The sequence below is a fragment of the Urtica dioica genome, chromosome 7, assembly GCF_054948205.1.
Source record: "Urtica dioica subsp. dioica isolate 48M chromosome 7, U.dioica_male_clone48M_v1_H2, whole genome shotgun sequence".
Lineage (NCBI taxonomy): Eukaryota > Viridiplantae > Streptophyta > Magnoliopsida > Rosales > Urticaceae > Urtica > Urtica dioica.
This window is the reverse complement of record NC_142762.1, coordinates 40,134,770-40,153,482: the sequence shown is the minus strand read 5'-3', so window position 1 is coordinate 40,153,482 and position 18,713 is coordinate 40,134,770. Positions and strand designations below refer to the sequence as shown.

The following is an 18,713-nucleotide window of genomic DNA, read 5'->3' as shown; positions in this document are numbered from 1 at the left end:
AGATTGGGTTGGTCGCGATTGATGGAATGGTAAAAGCACTCGGACGGATTAGGGCTTGGGCCTGAGATACTCGAAGCATAAGCCCAACTTATGTACTTCGGTAGTTATTTTCTTTTGGGGAAATTACAAATATAGCAATTTTCCACTGTGATATTTCAAATATAGCATATTTTTTAAATGGTGAACATTTATTTTCCTTTTTAAAAGTAAATAAATTTAATAAGATCCTAAACATCTATTTTCGTAGCCTTCCCGTGTTTTTGGGGAGACACAAAAAAGATGCGCCGCAAGCGGTGAAGGAACGGATTATTAAAAAACTTCAAGATTGGAAGTCTAAATTATTCTCGGCCGGTGGAAGAGAGGTACTTATCAAAGCTTTGGTCAGGCAATTCCCACATATACCATGAGCATCTTTAAACTGCCGATGGAATTGATCAAACTGATCCACGCCACGGTGGCTCGGTTCTGGTGGGGAGGGTCGGTAGAAAAGAGAAAAATTCACTAGGCGAAATGGGAGTATGTGATGAAGCCCAAATTAGAAGGTGAGTTTGGTTTTCGCGATATGGGGATCTTTAACCAAGCGTTAGTGGCTAAACAAGCTTGGAATCTCATGAAAAATCAATCTACTGTTATGGCGCGTATTTTTAAAGCAAAGTACTTCTCCAAAAACGTCTTTTTTGGAAGCGAAACAAAAGGGAAAATGCTCGTATGTGTGGCAGAGTATAATCTGGGGCCGACAGCTGATCCGTAAAGGGGCCATCAGGAGAGTGGGAAGTGGCTTCTTTTGCGTCTCCTCGGAGCCGTGGATCCCAAGACCCACTTCCTTCACCCCAATTCGAATTGGGCGGAATAGGGAAAACTGGCGCCTCGTTGCTGATTACCTGGTTGGCAGAGACTGGAATGAAGAATTGCTACGTGAATACTTCATCCCCGGGGACGTGGAGATCATTAAAGCCATCCCAGTCAGTCACGAGGGTGGGGATGACTACTGGGAATGGAATTTTGATGAGAGGGGACGATACTCGGTGAAATCGGGGTACTTGGTGGGAATGAACATGACAATGGAGATAACTTCGGGTCCGAGTCTTGATGCGAAATGGTGGTCTAAGATGTGGAACTTCAAGATCCCGCCGAAAGTAAAGCACTTTATCTGGAGAGCGTTTCGAGAGTACTTTCCAACCTATGGGAGTCTACATAAGAGACGTGTTGATTGCCTACCGTTCTGCCCTCGATGCAATGCCCTTCTGGAAGACGTAATGCATGCTATCGGTGGCTGCAAAGCGAGTAAGAAAATCTGGAAGGCCTCTTGTTTTGCTCCTATTTTTGATGCGAGAATAGCAAGATCCTTTTGTGACTGGTGTTTCCAAATGATGGAGTACAAACAAGGGGTGGATCTCGATTTCTTCTGCACCTTAGCCTGGGCGACGTGGAATGAAAGAAACTCGACGATCGCAGGGGAGGTGGCAAAACGGCCAGAAATAGTGGTAGAGGATGCTCACAACTACCTTACAAATTTTCAGCGTCTCAATGTGGCTCACATCACTCGTCTTGCTCAGCCGCCACCAAAAGAAGTCGCCGTGGACCAAGCCAAATAGGGGGGAGTTAAAGCTGAATGTGGATGCTGCAGTCTGCCAGATCTCGGGGATGGCTGGTATCAGGGGAGGAGTCCGGGACGAGTTTGGTGCGATTCAAGGTTGGTTTTTCGAAGCCCTTCCGATGGGCTGCACTGTTCAGGTGGCGGAATGTTTGGCTATTAGAAATGGCCTCAGATTTTGTGTGAATAATGACCTGATCCCGACGTCGGTGGAATCCGATGCGAAACGGATTTGTGACAGAATTAATGACGGAAAGTCAAGTGGAATTGAGGGTTCGATTCTTCGGGAGATCGATGATATTCTGAACAGTACGGGTGGATATCTCGCGAGGGTAATAATCTGGCGGACACGCTTGCGAAGGCTAGAAGAGAAGCTTCTGATAGATATGCTTGTACTGAGTTTTGCCCTGCGTGGCTTGTTTCTACTGTAAAAACAGATTTGGCTGCGTTGTAGAGTTAATTCTATATGCTCAGCTTCATTTAAAAAAAAAACTTTAGGTACACTATTTTGACGATAAATTAAAAAAAAAACGGTTATCATAAGCAATTTCCATATTTTTCTTAGCTAAAAAAAATGTCATCTAATGTTTCTTCACGAAAACAATTTTTTCAATGAGTAATTTCTTTTTTTATTCTAAAACCATGACTAGATTAAAGAGTTTTTCCTAATATTCATTTGCAATTTTACTTTTCAAGTTGTGATAACACGGGCCCTGACTCGTGAAAAATTGCAAATTACATTTAATAAAAAAATATGTCATAAAAAAAGTCTATTTAATAACAATTAGAATTAATTACTGAAATGCCCCCTGAACTATGACCCGAGTCCACAATTGCCCCCTCATAAAAAAAAGTGATCGTCTGTTTACATTTAATTCTTATTTTGTGTCGAAAACAGTCATTCCGTTAAATTTTCTCTCATTCTGTTATGTTTTTGCTCGATTTTTTTGCCACCTAAGCTTATTTCTTGGTATAATGTCTAAAATGTCCTTTAGTAAATGCAGTGATTTCATTTCTTTATTTTATTTTCATTGAAAAAAAAAAGACACACACTTTCCATAATAAAAAAAAAAAAGAAAAAAAAAGAAAAGGGAAAGAGGAGTCAATGAATAATCCATAATCCAAAATCGCCTACCCAGAACAATAAATAATACTAAGAAAGCTATTGCGATTCTCTCGAACTGCCAAATCAATCCAAAACCAGCAAACGATTCCTCAAATTCCACGTTCTCTTCGACCCCACCTGTATATTACTCCACTTCAAACTCGGATTCAATTATCATCGTTTCCTTTTTCCTTGCTGAAACAGTCGATCATCCATGGCGTCTCTGAGCTTCACTCAAGTCAAACCCAAGTTCGGTGTAAGAGGCCGACCCGGAAGAAGCGGATTGCTCGGGCCGAGCAGAGTCGACTTCAGGGTTCGGGCTTCTTCTGACGACAAGGCCCAGAACGAACCTGATCTCAGCGTGACGGTCATGAAGAGGGCTTTCGACGAGGGTTGGGGCGCTGTGATTGCCAAAACTGTAACTCTCTCTTTCTCTCTGGAATTGTGAAATGGGCTTGAGTTTGGGTCCCAATTTTGGTCAATTATATTGGAGAATTGGACTTGAGAAATAGGGTTTTGAGATATTTAGAAAAAAAAAATAGAAGCTTCGTCCATAACGCTCTAAAGAATAGATATCTGCCATTGACGCAACAGAACAATAAAAGCACACCTCAACTTAACGCACGCACTGATTCGAAACCCTAAACATGAAATCAATTGAATCGAAGAAATTACCAGCTGTTAATTGTGTTAATAAACGCAGATTCAATCTTTGAATGGATTGGGGAGAACGTTGGTCCAAGACTCGGCGGAGATGAAAGGCCCAGGAAGTGAACGACCTCGGGATTCCATTCCCGCTGCTGGGCCCGGCAGAACATCAAGAACGTGTTGGCGAAATACGAGTTGAAGCCCATGAGAACGTGCCAGAGGGCGTGTCCCTGATGGTTGAAGAGCCATCCCGAGATTCCGGCGCAGAGGAATCGGTCGGAGAGTCAGCAGAGATTCTCTTCTCTTCTCTTCTCTCTAAACCCCCTCTCTCTCTCTCTCTCTCTCTCTCTCTCTCTCTCTCTCTCTCTTCTGATTTATAAAAGTATTTAATTCATTTATTCAGATTTGACCCGACCGGATCAGACCCGAGTTCATCTTCTTCTTTATTTTTATTTCTTATTCAGATTTTGTTCTGGCGATTCATTCAGCCTGGAAGCCGCCGTGTGCAGCCACGGCCTGTTCGCCATGGCTCCCAACCGGTGGGACCCACTCTCCAGGACTTTCCTCCGCCCTCTCAGCCTCTCAGACCATTCGGAGTCCGTGCTGGCTCTCATCTCGCAACCCCAACACCGTCGCTGCCTCCGACTCCGACTCCGAGGATGAACAAGCTCTGCTCGTTGACTCCTCTTTCCCTTTTCTTTTCTTTTTTTCTTTTTTTTTGGATTATGGAAAGTGTCTTTTTTTTCAATGAAAATAAAATAAAGAAATGAAATCACTACATCTACTATACTACCCTCTAAACATAACAGAATGAGAGAAAATTAGACGGAAGGACTGTTTTCGACACAAAATAAGAGTTAAAGGTAAACAGACGATCACTTTTTTTAATGAGGGGGCAATTGTGGACTCGGGTCATAGTTCAGGGGGCATTCCAGTATAATTAAATATTCCTAATAGATAATACAAAAAGTCCTATAATTAATCATATTTTTAGAATAATCCGTTCAATATATATATATATATATATATATATATATATATATATATATATATATAAATATAATTACGTTGGTGAAACGTATGTACTCTTTTTTAGTTGCCATGGGAGATTACTTTGTTTATGGACTCCGGCGCTTTTGGCACACACTTTCCCGGGATGATCGGGAGTTGCTTCCTGCTTTGGTCGCCCAGAAATCAACGCACACAGCGAGTTAAGTTTCCTTTCCTCAATACGGAGATACGTCGATGATCGAGGAAAACTCAAGTTAAACACCGATGCCGCGATTCCTCGATCGGGTCTGATTTCGCTGTTGTCATTAAAAATGTTTTTGATCAAGTGGTGGCGGAAATCATGGCTGTGAGCAGGACCGGCTTAAGAGCATTTGAGGCCTAAAGCAAACTAATAATAATAATAATAATAATAATAATAATTGAAGGGGAAAAAAAATCACGCAAGACCTCCTAATTCAATGTGTTGTCCAATTTAATCATTTTTAATTAATTTTTATCTACTACGGATATAATGTTTCAAACTTATTACAGTTTTTTTATTTTTGCTGTAGATTAATATAGTTTATTACACTTCTCAATACATAAGTTTTTACTATTCTCATTTTACCATATTACTTTTATATCATTTTATTCGCTTCCAACTTTTACATTACCACCACCCACCAATAAAACAACAAATCCAGCTAAAATATTGTTTTTGACTAGAGAAAAAGTGGGCTTAACTCAACTACAATATTGTTTTGTTTGTGAATAAAACATTTCTCTTTTAATGATTGTAAAGATAATATTAATAATACATCAAATAAATAATAACTTTCCTAAATTGTGGGTCCATTGTCATATTTTATTACGGGCAAATTAGCAACGTAGCCTTTTTGAAACGTGATAATTAAGATCTAGCTCACGTTTGATAAATTTTGTAATCTAGCCATTTACTAAAGCCCAACTTAAATGGCTTTATTATTTTTTAGATCTAGCCCGGACTGGGTCTGTTGTTGGGCTTTGGTCGAACTAAAACTCAACTTAAATGGTTTTATTATTTTTTAGAAAATTGATTTTTGACCCCCACAAAAATCATTAATGAATATAATATAAGAAACAAATTAAATATTGATTAAAATAAGTAACTTGTGAATCGTCAATAAATTTTCGTTAATATTTATATTTGCGTGTAATAAATAAACGAAACCAAAATAAATAGGCGAGATATTCAGCCGACTTTTAAACAAAGGATAAACATGTAAATTGTTAAATGACTAATAAAAGCCACGTCATCAATTGTGGCTATGTTTGAAACTTAGCCGAAACGTTGGCTAGATAGCAATTTTCACGTTTCAAGTGGCTTAGTCCATATAATTTTTCTTTTATTACGGCCTCTCCAAACTCGCACTCCAAGAAAAATCATACACATGAAAATGTTTGAGTCATTTTTTGTCAATTTTGAAAATGCGATTTCTCAGATAACATTCACAGGACACGCGTCGAGGTGCGAGTTTGAGACATGTCTCGATCTAGTGTTATTGGGATCACGTTTTCTCGGGTCTCGAAAAAACAGTGAATGCGTGCTTCCTCTTGAGAGTCCTTCGGATTGGTGATTATATTATTCTCGCATTTTTCATTGTTTTGTTCAGATTCTTTATCTTCTCTCCGTCTTGACTCATTCTTCTCTTCTTTTCGTCTTTGTCTTTGTCTCTTTCTTGATTTTTTCTGTGTCTTCGTCTTTATCTTTTTATTGATCTTTTTCGATACTTTTGGGTGTATTGGGTGCTTTGAGAGCGTTTGGAGATTTGTGGTTATTCTCTTGAATTTTTTTGGTGTTGAAAATAAATCTTATGCTTGGGTGTTGGGTTTTTCTGTAGAGAGAACGAGGGAGAGAAAGAGAGATGAGTTGTAGTCTTTTTCTCCTCTTAGAATTGGTTGTTATTTTTTTCTAAAGCATGTGTGGTATTTATAGGGAGACTTGGACCTTAAGCTGTCCAAAAGTGTGGTTTTACACCTCCAAAGAATTTTCTTGGCTAAGCTTTGAGAGCCATCTTGTGGCTCAGCCCCCAGAGTAGCCGGCCCCCAGAGCCGTTTTGTGGCTTATCCCTTAAAGCCGTTTGGGACTCAGCTTTCAGAGCCGTTTGAGGCTCAGCCTTCAGAGCTGTTTTGTGACTCAGCCTTCGGAGTCGGGTTGTGGCTCAACCTTTGGAGCCGAGTTGTGGCTCAGCCTTCAAGGCCGTTTCGGGCATAGCCTTAATAGCCATTCTGTGGCTCAGCCTTAAGAGCCGTTTTGGATTTAGCCTTTAAAACCGTTTGTGGTTCAATTTTTCAGAGTCGTTTGCTTGTCATGTTTTTTTTTATTAACGGTATCATTTCTCAGTTGTGAAAAATAACGGCATAACAATATGTACGCATATTAAAAAAAAATCGTGTGTGGGGGAAAAGAATAAAGGAAAAAAGAAAGAAAATTAATGCATATGCAATTGAGGAAACAAAATGTCCCACATAGATTATATATCATCAATTTTGTAAAAGCAAACTAACATATAACAAAAAGCAATATATATGGTTTTGCAAACCCATAAGTGTGGATGTAGATTTTTGGATCAATCAACAATCACAAATAATAATATGCTAATAGTTGGTGTTTATTTTGTAAAGATCTCAAAAGACGTCGTATTAGAAACAATATAGGAATGATAAAGTATAATAAGAGGAAAATAATAATAAACTTTATTAATCGTGAAATTGAATTACAAGAGGGCGAAGAGACGAGCTCAAGAAGGCGAACTCAACACTAAAAGCGATGTAAGTGTTAGAAATAATGATTGAGAGATCAAATTATAATATTTCGTCTACTTATAGATGAGGCGGAGCTTCTTCGCCGAAGACACGTGCTCCTTGATCTGCACTCCTCGTCAAGGCTGAAGTCGTCTCGGATCCGGTCTTCACGGCGTGGTCTCCTCTTTGACTGACCGATTCCTCTGGCAAGGCGGACATGGTCGAGCTGGAAAGTGTGATTGGGCTTGGGCCGATCTGCCGAGATCGAATTCGGCCCAGAATTGATCCTGCGAATCGATCTACAAAATGGATATTGGGATTTGGTCGGGCTAAAGCCCAACCGAGATTAATGTTTTAAACAATTGATTTTCTTTTTTTTTTACCTCCACATATACCTTGTATTTTAGTGAAATATCTATTTTAACATTTTGATTTTAAAAAATATCGAGTTCATACCCCCTGTTTAATTAAAATGACGAAATTATACCATGAAATAGACAACAGTGGCACAAATCTTCTTTTTTTATTAAATTTTTATTGATGTTTCATTGACGTTGATTATAATATTTATACGTAAACACTAATTATCTTTATTCATTCACGTCATATATGTAATTTATTTAAAAACTAAAACATAAACAACAGTATCTTAATCGTGAAGAACACAAAAAGAGGCAAAAAAGTAAAAATCGATAGTTGAGAGTCATCAAAATCACAGATTCGAATATAGATTTCAAGATTCAGAGTTGGAATTCGAACACGGAATGAAGTTATACAATTTAAATTTAAGATTATTTTTATTTTAAAATTAGTATTGAAAATTTGGAAGTTAGAGTACTGGTTTGGATTTGATTCGGTTTTTCTTATATAAAAGTTAATATTAATGAAAGAGAGATTTGTGACACTGTTATTCATTTCAGGGTATAATTTTATCATTTTAATTAACCAGACGGTATGAACTCGATATTTTTAAAAATTAAAAGTTAAACTCGATATTTCACTAATATATATTTGTTATTTTCCTACTCTTAAATAAGAAATAAATTGACATTCGAGGATAGACAAAAGAAAAAAAAACACAAAACAGACACAAACACAATCGTACTTGATTCTTTTCTTTTATACACATTATCCTTTATATATATATATATAAAAAGAAGAAAAATTCACAGGCTATTTGATATTTATAATTTTATATTAATCTACCATTATTTCGTAGAAACCTCTCTCTCTCTGTCTTTTAGTCTCTTCTTCATCGGCCCTTTAACCTTCCTGAGTAAGTAACCTCTCTATTGATTAGTATCTCTGATCAAAGTTATGAAATCCGTATTGTATTTTCATTGATCTTTATAGTTAATCGAATTTCAGTTTTAATTTGTATAATAGATTAATTTTCGTAGAAAAGTTCTTCGTGCGTGCGCGGTTCAATTGCCGACTGAAATTTTTTTGCAAGCGGACATGATAAAGAGGAAATAAGTTTGGCTCTGTAATCAATTATATTTTATTTTATCTTTTCTTTCTAATTAGGTCTTAATTATTCCCGTGATCGAATGAGTCGTAGTCCAATAATAATGTTAAAAAAAAATAAAAAAAAATAAGGGGATCAATCTAGTCTTAGCCTGTATGAATCGTCGTTATCGATGATGATTGTGAAATAATCGTTTCCATTACATCCAACCATTCCATTCGCTCTCTATTTTCATGTTTGTTGTTTAGTTAGACCACTCAAATAGTAATGAATGAATGAATGCAAGTTTTGCAGGTGATTTTGATTAGTGTATGATGGGAGGAAGCTCAATTGATGATGACTGGGAGCTAACAAGTTCTCCGTCGAATAACGGAGTTAGAACTGTGGTCTTGGTCGGGAAAACCGGCAACGGGAAAAGCGCCACCGGAAACACCATTCTCGGCAGAAAAGCCTTCAAGTCGAGGGCGAGCTCGTCCGGAGTCACCACCACTTGCGAACTTCAACGCACCGTTCTCAGGGACGGCCTAGCCGTCAATGTCATTGACACCCCCGGTAACGATCCGATCTCAGCCCTAAAATTGGTTAGGAAAAAAAAAAGGTCTTATTTGTGGAATCTGTTTGGTTTATGTTTGTGTTAGGACATAAGGGGCAGTACGGTAATTGGAATTAAGTAGTTAGTTGTATCATCTTGCTTGGTATAAATAAGAGAAGAGAAGAAGCCTCTCGAAAGCTTGTAACTATCATTGTATTTTCTATTTTTTTTTTCCGGTAATGAAATACACAGGGTCTTATCAGTTTGTTTGACTTTGGGTCTCAGGGCTTTTCGATTTCTCTGCGGGGTCGGAGTTTGTGGGGAGAGAGATCGTGAATTGCATCAACTTGGCCAAGGACGGGATTCACGCGATCCTCGTTGTGTTCTCGGTGAGGTCTCGGTTTTCGCAGGAAGAGGAAGCTGCTCTGCGGAGCTTGCAGACTCTGTTCGGTAGCAAGATTGTTGACTACATGATTGTTGTCTTTACCGGCGGAGATGAACTCGAGGACAACGACGAGACTTTGGAAGATTACCTCGGTCGCGAATGCCCTGCGCCTCTGAAGGTTTTGTTTTGTGTGTTCCTCATCGCTGATATAGATCATGCGATATGAATTTTCCGTAACATGTGAGTATATGTGCAGGACATTCTTTTGTTGTGTCAGAATCGGGTTGTGCTTTTTGATAACAAATGTAAGGACGCAATGAAGAAGTATAACCAAGTTCAGGAGCTTTTGATCCTGGTAAACAAGGTTATATCGCAGAATGGTGGACAACCATTCACCGATGAGATTTTCGCTGAAGCGAAGGTGATTATGTGTAGATTTTTTTTAATGCCGGTTAACAAGCTGAATAATCTTGTCGTTGTGCAGTAATTTTTTTTTTTTTTATTAATTTTAAAAAACGTACAGCTAGGGGCGCTGAAATTGCGTGACCAACAAAAAGTTGTCGATACCTTGGAGGGGTATACCAAAGGAGAAATTTTGGAGTTGAAGGAGCAGATGGGAATAGCTTATGAAGAGCAGCTTAAACGAATCACTGAGCTGGTAAATCAATTACTCTGCATTTTCACTTTCAGTACAGATTTACCCTAGAAGAGTCATCCTTATTTAATTTTTTTTTCCCACTTTTTTATGTCGGGATTCATAAAACTTAACTGAGAATCGATTGAACGGGAACCAAAATTTGGTGCCACATCATCAAGCCAAAAATTTGGTTCGATTATCGGTTTTGGATATTCGAAAAATTGGTATTCGATTATTTTAACCAATTTTTATTTTTATTCTTTTTTATAAACCTTATAACCGATTTGAACCGGATAACCGGTTTTGAAACCGAAGAACCGGATAACTGATTTATTTTTATTTTTATTGCTAAATAGGTACAAAATTGCTGGTTTGACTAGATAACCGCTCATCAAAACTGGTTTTCAAACTTGATATCGATTTTAAGATTTTGTTAACCGTTTGGACCAATTCGATCCGGTTATTGGTCCAAAAGATTAAAAGCCAAAGATTCGGTTTCTCTTAAAAATGAACCAAAACTGAACCGAACCGGTTTCAGCCCCACTTTTTTGGTTGGTTTCATTGGGACGATGGGATTGTAATAATACTATGATATGTGAATGTGAAACAGGTTGAGGCAAGGCTGAAAGAGACCACGATGATGTTGGAGCAGAAATTGGCGGAAGAGCAAGCGGCGAGGCTCAAGGCAGAGGAAAACGCACAGAACGCTCAGTCGAGATCCGATGAGGAAATCCGAAAGCTCAGAGAACACCTCAAGCAAGCTCAGGAGGAGCTTGGAAAAAGAGGCAACTGTACCATTCTCTGATCAATCCTCTTCTTCAAACACCCTTTTATTGTTTTCCCGTTTTGCTTGCCCTACTCTTTTGGGACTGTTGCTCAACTATTAGTGGTTTTTTTTTTGTACTGGCAAATTTTATAACTCAATTATGGTTGGTATATGTGTTTGTTAATACAGGGATTTGCGGATCTATAGAAAAGTAATTAGACAACCACCTTTAATTTTTCGTTCTTGTGAAAATATTTCTTTTGAATAAGATTTGTTGTTGGGTCGTCATATAGTTAGGACTTAGGATTAGATCAAAATTAGAAAACAAAGAAAATTCAACAAAGTAACATTGTTTGAATTTGCCTTGCACACCACAAACTAGTTCATCATATATTACGATATAGAAGTACAAACCAATATTCCAAATACCAATATATGGATAACACATTAATAACATGATATCATCAGCTGGAAAAGTAGCCAAACATGATCAAATATTAATAGAGTACCTCACACGGGTTAATCATATGTTGATATTTCAATTATATAATATATATTAGATATGCCGAGACAGCCAGTTCAAGATCTCCTCTCCAAAAGCTTATCTGCACGAATGTAGATAAAATCATAAAACATCAAGAAAAAAGAGCATCCACAATATTTTTCTGTTGATCACTTTACTATTTGCATTAAATTGGAATACTGTATTACCTTTTTTCTTCTTCTTCTTCTTATAATGTGAAGAAGATTAACTGAAAATAATATTTTTATCGCAAGTAAAAAAAAATGTAATTAATAAAGGTTTGTAGATATAGATAAGTAATTACCCAAGGTGAAGAATCTTTTTGTCTTGGTGAGAGAAGGCAGGTCCAGTGGGCTCCATTAAAGAAGGGTTGAAAAAATTGCGAGAAGTCAATGCCTGGATTGCATTCAGTTCTGACCCAGAAACCATGTTTTCCTGGTGAACCCTCTCAACTTCCGAAACCTTTGATTTTTAGACACAAAACACCCAACAATATATACGTCACGAATTAGACACCTAATTAAAAAAAAACTTAAAAAAGAAGAAGAGAAAGAACAGCTTAATTGTATAAATGTACTCTTTGTGATTTAATAAAAGAAAAGAAAAGAAAAGTACATGTCAATCTTCATGAAATCTATGTACAACGTCTAATTTGAGCTTGATTTGTAATTAAAAATGTGAAATTAATCATGCTTATTAGGTAAATATATATATGTATAAGAGAACAAATAGACGTCAAATACTGTATTAATCGGCAGTTTTTATTTTATATATTTATTTACCTTAGTTCGCAGGTAATTATTTTCATTCTCCAGCTCAGTTTCCTATATATTTAGAAATAATGCAACGAATAAAGAACTGTTTATCATAAATTCAGCGATAATGAAATCAATTCACACTGAAAAAGAATTAAGACAAATTCTGATTAAAACTATAGACGATTTACATACCCTTTTCTGAAAGTATTCCATTTCTGCGAGCAACATTTCATGCTACAATGAAGACCATATATTTAGTCAAAATAATACACATATATAAATAAAAAATATCATGAATAAACATGAAGTTAAGTTGATATTACTACGTACGTAGATACATGCATGCATGTGTGTGTGCGTGAGTGAGTAACATATATACATATATATAAGTTATGGAAATAAAATTACCTTCTTAGACCTAATTCTGCTGAGGCCTTTTTCAAGTCTGTTCTCAACCTGCTTAAGCTCTTTGACAGAGAGTGAACCCAAGGAATCTCCCAGCAGGTGCCTTTTAAAAATAATCAATAATTAACTGTATTTGAAACTTTCATATGTGGTGATCTGAACATTAAACACGTCATAGTATAATTAAGTTTTTCATGTTTGATAAATCACATCAAACATGTGTATTTAAAATATATCTTTGAAAAGAAAAATAGATAAAGACTATACAAACACCGCTTTCGAGATCACCTGTTAGAATTCTGCAGCATTCGAATCTGTTGCGTCAGCTTTGCCGACTCTTGTTGGTAATACTTCAAAAAGGAAAAAGAAATTTATACAATTAGTAAACATGTATATATATATATATATATATATATATTTGTATATACATAGTAACATAGATGACTAGCAGGTAATTATTTACCTGGGTGTTTATCTCGACAACGGGGGTTGAACTAGAGGTATCAGAACATGCCTTCTTGTACCTTTCTATAGTTGACCTTATGCTGCCAAACAATGATGATAATAATGAACAAAATTATTACATTACTTTGGGTTAATCCATAAGTATCTAATTAAAGTGTAGTATCTGATGATTGAGAAGAAATGAAGAATGGGGATATATGCAACTCATTTTAAGGACCATAACTGACACATGATTAATTTGATTTATTATCATAATCTGAACATGTAATAAGTACAGTAAGCAACCAGACTCGAACCTATACTTTTGCTGCTAATTTCTTTTTAGTTCTTATGTAAATCTGTCTCATATATAGGATCATATGCAATATGATTTCAAAGAGTGACATGCTACCAAAACCATCATTTTAGGCAAACAACATGACAACAAATATGATTCTCTTTTTATAAATATATATATATATATATATATATATATATATATAGGGACGTCCCATCAGATTTGATGTTCAAAATATAGACTTGAAAACTCAATGGTGCCAGTAATTAATTCTTATCTTGAAGACTCAGAAAGTAATTACTGAGTTGCACAAAAAAATTATTTTTCCGTTTCTTACACAAAATATTTAGTTCTAAAGTTTAAACAAAACCATGAAAAACTCTGTATCGTGTCTCTAGACTCTCTACTACGCGAGAGCTAGAATTGGAAATAAAGTATAAAGAAGAAGAGTATGTGTGAAGATCCTCTGAAAGTTTAAACAATAGAAAAGGAAAATTAGGTCATGAAACACAGCTAGTACTACTAGAAAGTAATTACTATATTTCTGTTAATGATATGCTATTCTTGCTATGGATGGGTTTTATTTCCATTAACGTTACACGGAACTGAGTTCTTTCATTTCTAACTACTCTTTGTCTCATCATGACATATGTTGTTACGGGTCTGTGGGATTTTATTGGTTTGATTATTTTGTTCCGTGATGAATTCTTATCATGAGCAAAAAAGTTTTCAAAAAGTTTCACACTCTTTTAAGTTGAAGAACTAGAAAACCTAATAATGACAACTTGACTTTACGAGAGGACTAGCAGAAGGTAAAAAGATCTATTGCTTCTTAAGCTGGATTTGGAAAGGGAAGTTTCATGGGAATTGAACTGTATAACAAAAAATGGAAGATGAAATAATTCGAATGACAACATTCACTTTGTTTTTTCTACAAATTTTCACACACATTAATACTACACTGAAAATGATGATGAGAATTAAAGTGAGAGGACAATGAAAACGCGCCTAGCAGTGTTGGTTCGTTTCATCTAAAGATTGGGTTTAATTGGTGCAAAAATATATATAGCTTCTTTCAACATAAAATAAAAATAAAAATCCCATTTACATATATATGGTTATAAGTCAAGTGATATGAGTTGTAAGGATTTTTTCGCTTTAGTCATGAGCACGAAGATTGACATAGCATAGTACATTAAACTTGAGCAAAAAAAATAAAAATAAAAAAGTAGAAATTGAAATATAGAAAAAAATAGTAATTGAAAAGAAAAAAAAAATCCCTAGCTCTTTATAATGCTCTTTCACTACTTGACTAAAGAAAAACTATAGAGAGAGGCAAATAATCATCAAAGGGTCAAAATAATATTGACAGAATGAATATGAAGTAAATAAAAAAATATATAATAATGTACTAGCGTAATCTCAAAGCCAAAGAAGGAAGCTAAACCTTCCCAAATAAAAGCCAACACAATGGGCTAATTCAAGAGAAAGCAAATTCATAATACCACCTCACTAGAAAAGTTATATATTGATGTTTACCTAATTTATTTATGTTCAAGACTTCACACACACCATGCTTCAAGTCTATAGGAAAGCAAGATTCGATATTAAAAAAAAAAAAAAAAAATTTACTTGTTGTTAGAGTACTCGTAGAGACGACCACGAGTAGAGAAGACAATGAGAGCAATATCGGCGTCGCAGAGGACGGAAAGTTCATAGGCTTTCTTTAGCAATCCGTTCCTTCGCTTGCAAAACGTCACTTGACGGTTCGTCGTGTTCTCTATCCTTTTTATCTCGATTTTTCCTCGTCCCATACTATCTACTTACAATTATATTACAAATAATTAATATTAGTAATCACACCTGAAGGTTTTAGAATCTTTAGCACGTTTTATGGCTATATAGTACTTCTTTGTTGTCTCATTCGTTCTTTGATCTCTTAATTTTGTTGTCATAAATAAATGATATATGAAATCAATATGGTACAGATCTCGAAAAGCGTATAAGATTTTTGTTTGCTAACATTTAGAAAAGGGATTTGAGATGAAGAAATGGCGAAGATATAAATACGAAAGATAGACACAATGTTACGACAAAATAGAAATTAAAATGCATAAGTTATCCTTTGATAATCAGTACAAGTTGATATCCAGAAGATTTGATTAATTATATATATATATATGTTATGAAACATAGATTCGTAATATTGCCTTCACGTAGGTATATATTACTTGATCATAACAGTAATACATATATTTTTATCAAAATAATATAGATAGAAAAATGGCCAAAATGGTATGCAAAAACCATAAATATAGATGGAAGCACTGACCTGGCTCTACAATATTGTAAGATGTTATGGCTGACTCAAATATTCTACCTAGTTCATGTAATATATATTTCTTTCATTCTACAGCTCATTTTACACACACGAAAACATACTTTGAAAAAGAAAATACCGTCGATCGAACACCGAAAAAGAGATGCGTATAACGATTGTAAGAACAAATGATCAAGAAAGAAGAAAAAATCAAAGAAGCTAAAATTATAAAACTAAAGGATGAAAAAATGTTGTTTTTGTTTCTTGAAGAGATCAGTACAAATATTTGGGTCTTTGTTTTATAATTCACTATATATATGCAGGGATAAATTGTAGAATATATACTAAAAATAATGAATAATGAATATAATATATATATATATATATATATATATATATATATATATATATATATATATATATAGGATTTGTTCATGAGTTACCGCGTTATGACTATCTTTTTATCGTATATATGCAAGCTAATAAATAAACGTAAACTCAAATAATCTTAAGAAAATGTCCGTGCCAAGAAATTTAGAGAAGAGTTGCACCATGTAAGAGAAGTGATTAAGAAAGTAGAAGAATTAATTTTTCCAAAACCAGTGATAAAAAAAAAACCCCCTAAAAAGAGAGTAGATGTAATGATATGAAAAAAAATCCCTCGCTGAGAATTAAACTTCAACGATGAACAACACGCGAAAACTCTATTAAAAAAATATATAAATATTTTCCGTAGAAAGAAAAAAGAAGCTATAATTGGACCATATCTAGTAGAAAATCTAGGATGAATACTGTAAAAAGAGTAAAACAAGGAAGAAATCTATTAAAAAAAAAAACATATCTCCATGCAAGGAGGAAAAAAAAACATAGAGATGTTTAAGATTTTTCTCTGGCAACAGATCTGATTAAAAAGAATAAAAAAACTACTAATTAAATAGATGCAGTAGTATTATAATTGCTTTAAAGAGATAAGTCACAGACCTCGCAGGTTTGGCTTCCACTCCGGGCACACTTCAGGTCTTCCGAGAGAAGTTTTTTGAATTCCCAAAGAAGCCAAAGTTTGTGTATATATATCTCTACCACTACCACTTTCTTTTTCTCACATTTATAGCTCTTTCTTTCTTTGTCAATGAGAGAGAGAGAGAGAGAGAGAGAGAGGTTTGAAAGACCTTAGCTGAAACTTTTTTTTGTTTGTTTGGAAAATTAGACAATAAATTCCAAAGTAATATATAATTACCGTGAAAAATGATTTGTTTTTTGCGGAAAAAAAAAATTATTTATGTAAACATAGTTGGACTTTATTTTTGCTGGCAAGAAAACTAATTGTTTAAGGTCTTATATTAAAAGGAAGCTTATAAATAATAACCTTGTTCCTGTAAAAAAAAACCCTAGCTCAAGACCTATTTTAATAATTATTATAAGTTTCCAAATCCAGCCTAAATCTCTCACGGTTTTATCTTCACCAATTCCACAGATCTTTATAATATCGAAAATCTCAATCTGGTGTTGATCAACATCACTAATAAGGCAACCCAGAAATTAAGGATAAAAAAGTTCAATCGAAGTTATTAATGATGAGTGTAATATCAATTTGCCGAGTTCGCTATTTTTTATTTTATAAAAATTATTTATTTTACCTAAGACCCTTGAAATAATTATATGATCAACTTTATAAAATACTTCAAAAGACGTCATATATCTAAGTTATCCCCATCATAAATAGATTTTGAAAGAAAAATAAGCATTGTCAATTAGAAGGTATGGATTCAAATTAAATTAAAGGCTTGAACTACGTAGGGAAATATTCCCAGCAGGTTCTGAAGGCAAAGAAAAGGCTGGTTTTTGCCAAAAACTACACCACGATGTTTCAGTCTTAGCTAAATATTAAAGTGCTTTTGCATATGCGAATAATAATTCCCACCACAAAATTGACTAATACGGCCTTTGTTTTACTTAGTATATAAAATATCAAATTGTTCATGATTTGATCTTTTACATGGTCGAGCGTCTAATTGAACAAATTATATATGAATATCATTGGTGTATAATGCCTTGGAATTTTTTTTGGTAATATTGAATAATTTTTAACGCGTCTCCAATAACAGCATGAAATAAATTCATCAGAGTATAATATGTCTCTACCGCTACGTAAGCTATACGAACATACTATTAGGGCTTGTGGTGAATACCAAGGAGATCGTTGGTAATATTAAAAAGACAAAAGCAACAGGACAAAAATAAGACTAAAATTACAAAAATAGTCAATTTCAAAACCTGAGATCTTGTAAATGGGTGACATATTATATCAATTGTTTTATGCTCAGAGTACACTACTACAAATACAATTTTCCGGTGCGAATGACTTTTGGGTGCGACTTTTCGCACCTAAAAGTCGCACCAAAAATTACTTTCGGGTGCGACTTTTCACATCAAAAAATCACTGAAGTACTCAAAAAATTTCGCTGATTATTTTTAAATTTGGGTGCCAAAATTCGCACCCAAAAGTTCATCACCTTTAGGTGCGACAAAGCCCTAGCTATATATAACAATTTTGATTTTTTGTTTCTTCACATAGATACAGAACCCAAATGAAAATTATTTTCTATCTCTCATATATACAAATATATATATATATATATATATATATATATATATATTATAGATACAAACAGATTTATTTCGTATGTGAAAAGAGAAAGCCCTAGCTAAACCCTCTTGTATTGGAATTTGGAACCCATACACTAGCAAATTGTCTAAGAGTTACAAATTAATATGTTGACTTTTAAAACCAATATTTGTCTCTTAAGCCAAGTCTCCATGCCCTTGTGCTTCCTATACAATGTATAGGCCGTCCACATTGCTGGCTCAACAAACCCTCGTGATGAGCTATAGCTATTAATTGAAGGGTCTTTTAGTAATATAGCATTGTTAAAATATGACTCAGTTAATTTAAAATTTAATTTCGTATATGCCAGTGTCATTTATATTTGAGTCCCTTTATATTTTACTGAAAACAAATAGCTGAAAATTGTTGATATATAAACAAGTCGGTGTAA

The 18,713-nt window shown here is 34.8% G+C and overlaps 2 protein-coding genes across 3 annotated transcripts; one reads left to right on the top strand and one right to left on the bottom strand.

The window, feature by feature from the left end:
* Positions 1 to 8,280: 8,280 nt before the first annotated feature.
* LOC149391554 (immune-associated nucleotide-binding protein 9-like) lies at positions 8,281 to 11,147 on the top strand. 2 transcript variants are annotated; one of them, XM_089620224.1, is made up of 6 exons: positions 8,281 to 8,397; positions 8,884 to 9,141; positions 9,407 to 9,684; positions 9,763 to 9,927; positions 10,030 to 10,164; positions 10,754 to 11,147. In XM_089620224.1, exons 2-6 carry the CDS (start codon positions 8,901 to 8,903, stop codon positions 10,946 to 10,948), a joined length of 1,014 nt encoding a protein of 337 aa, XP_089476350.1. In that variant the 5' UTR covers positions 8,281 to 8,397; positions 8,884 to 8,900; the 3' UTR covers positions 10,949 to 11,147. The 2 variants fall into 2 exon arrangements, with proteins under 2 accessions (XP_089476350.1, XP_089476351.1); XM_089620225.1 differs by having other exon boundaries at positions 8,313 to 8,397; positions 8,876 to 9,141.
* Positions 11,148 to 11,732: 585 nt separating this feature from the next.
* On the bottom strand, positions 11,733 to 16,771 carry STK (K-box region and MADS-box transcription factor family protein). Its single transcript, XM_089620226.1, has 8 exons — positions 16,639 to 16,771; positions 14,970 to 15,156; positions 13,059 to 13,140; positions 12,884 to 12,945; positions 12,599 to 12,698; positions 12,383 to 12,424; positions 12,215 to 12,256; positions 11,733 to 11,894 (listed from the first exon to the last, which is right to left on the bottom strand). Exons 2-8 carry the CDS (start codon positions 15,149 to 15,151, stop codon positions 11,733 to 11,735), a joined length of 672 nt encoding a protein of 223 aa, XP_089476352.1. The 5' UTR covers positions 15,152 to 15,156; positions 16,639 to 16,771.
* Positions 16,772 to 18,713: the final 1,942 nt, after the last annotated feature.

What these genes read in the sequence shown, in the direction of transcription:
- LOC149391554 (XM_089620224.1), top strand. Translation starts at nt 8,901, where the DNA reads ATGATGGGAGGAAGCTCAATTGATGATGACTGGGAGCTAACAAGTTCT. An exon ending in AGATTTTCGCTGAAGCGAAG is followed by an intron (nt 9,928 to 10,029) that starts GTGATTATGTGT and finishes AAAAACGTACAG; the next exon opens with CTAGGGGCGCTGAAATTGCG. An exon ending in TTAAACGAATCACTGAGCTG is followed by an intron (nt 10,165 to 10,753) that starts GTAAATCAATTA and finishes AATGTGAAACAG; the next exon opens with GTTGAGGCAAGGCTGAAAGA.
- STK (XM_089620226.1), bottom strand. Translation starts at nt 15,151, where the DNA reads ATGGGACGAGGAAAAATCGAGATAAAAAGGATAGAGAACACGACGAAC. An exon ending in TACGAGTACTCTAACAACAA is followed by an intron (nt 13,141 to 14,969) that starts GTAAATTTTTTT and finishes ATTGTTTGGCAG; the next exon opens with CATAAGGTCAACTATAGAAA. An exon ending in ATAATTACCTGCGAACTAAG is followed by an intron (nt 11,895 to 12,214) that starts GTAAATAAATAT and finishes TAAAAATCAAAG; the next exon opens with GTTTCGGAAGTTGAGAGGGT.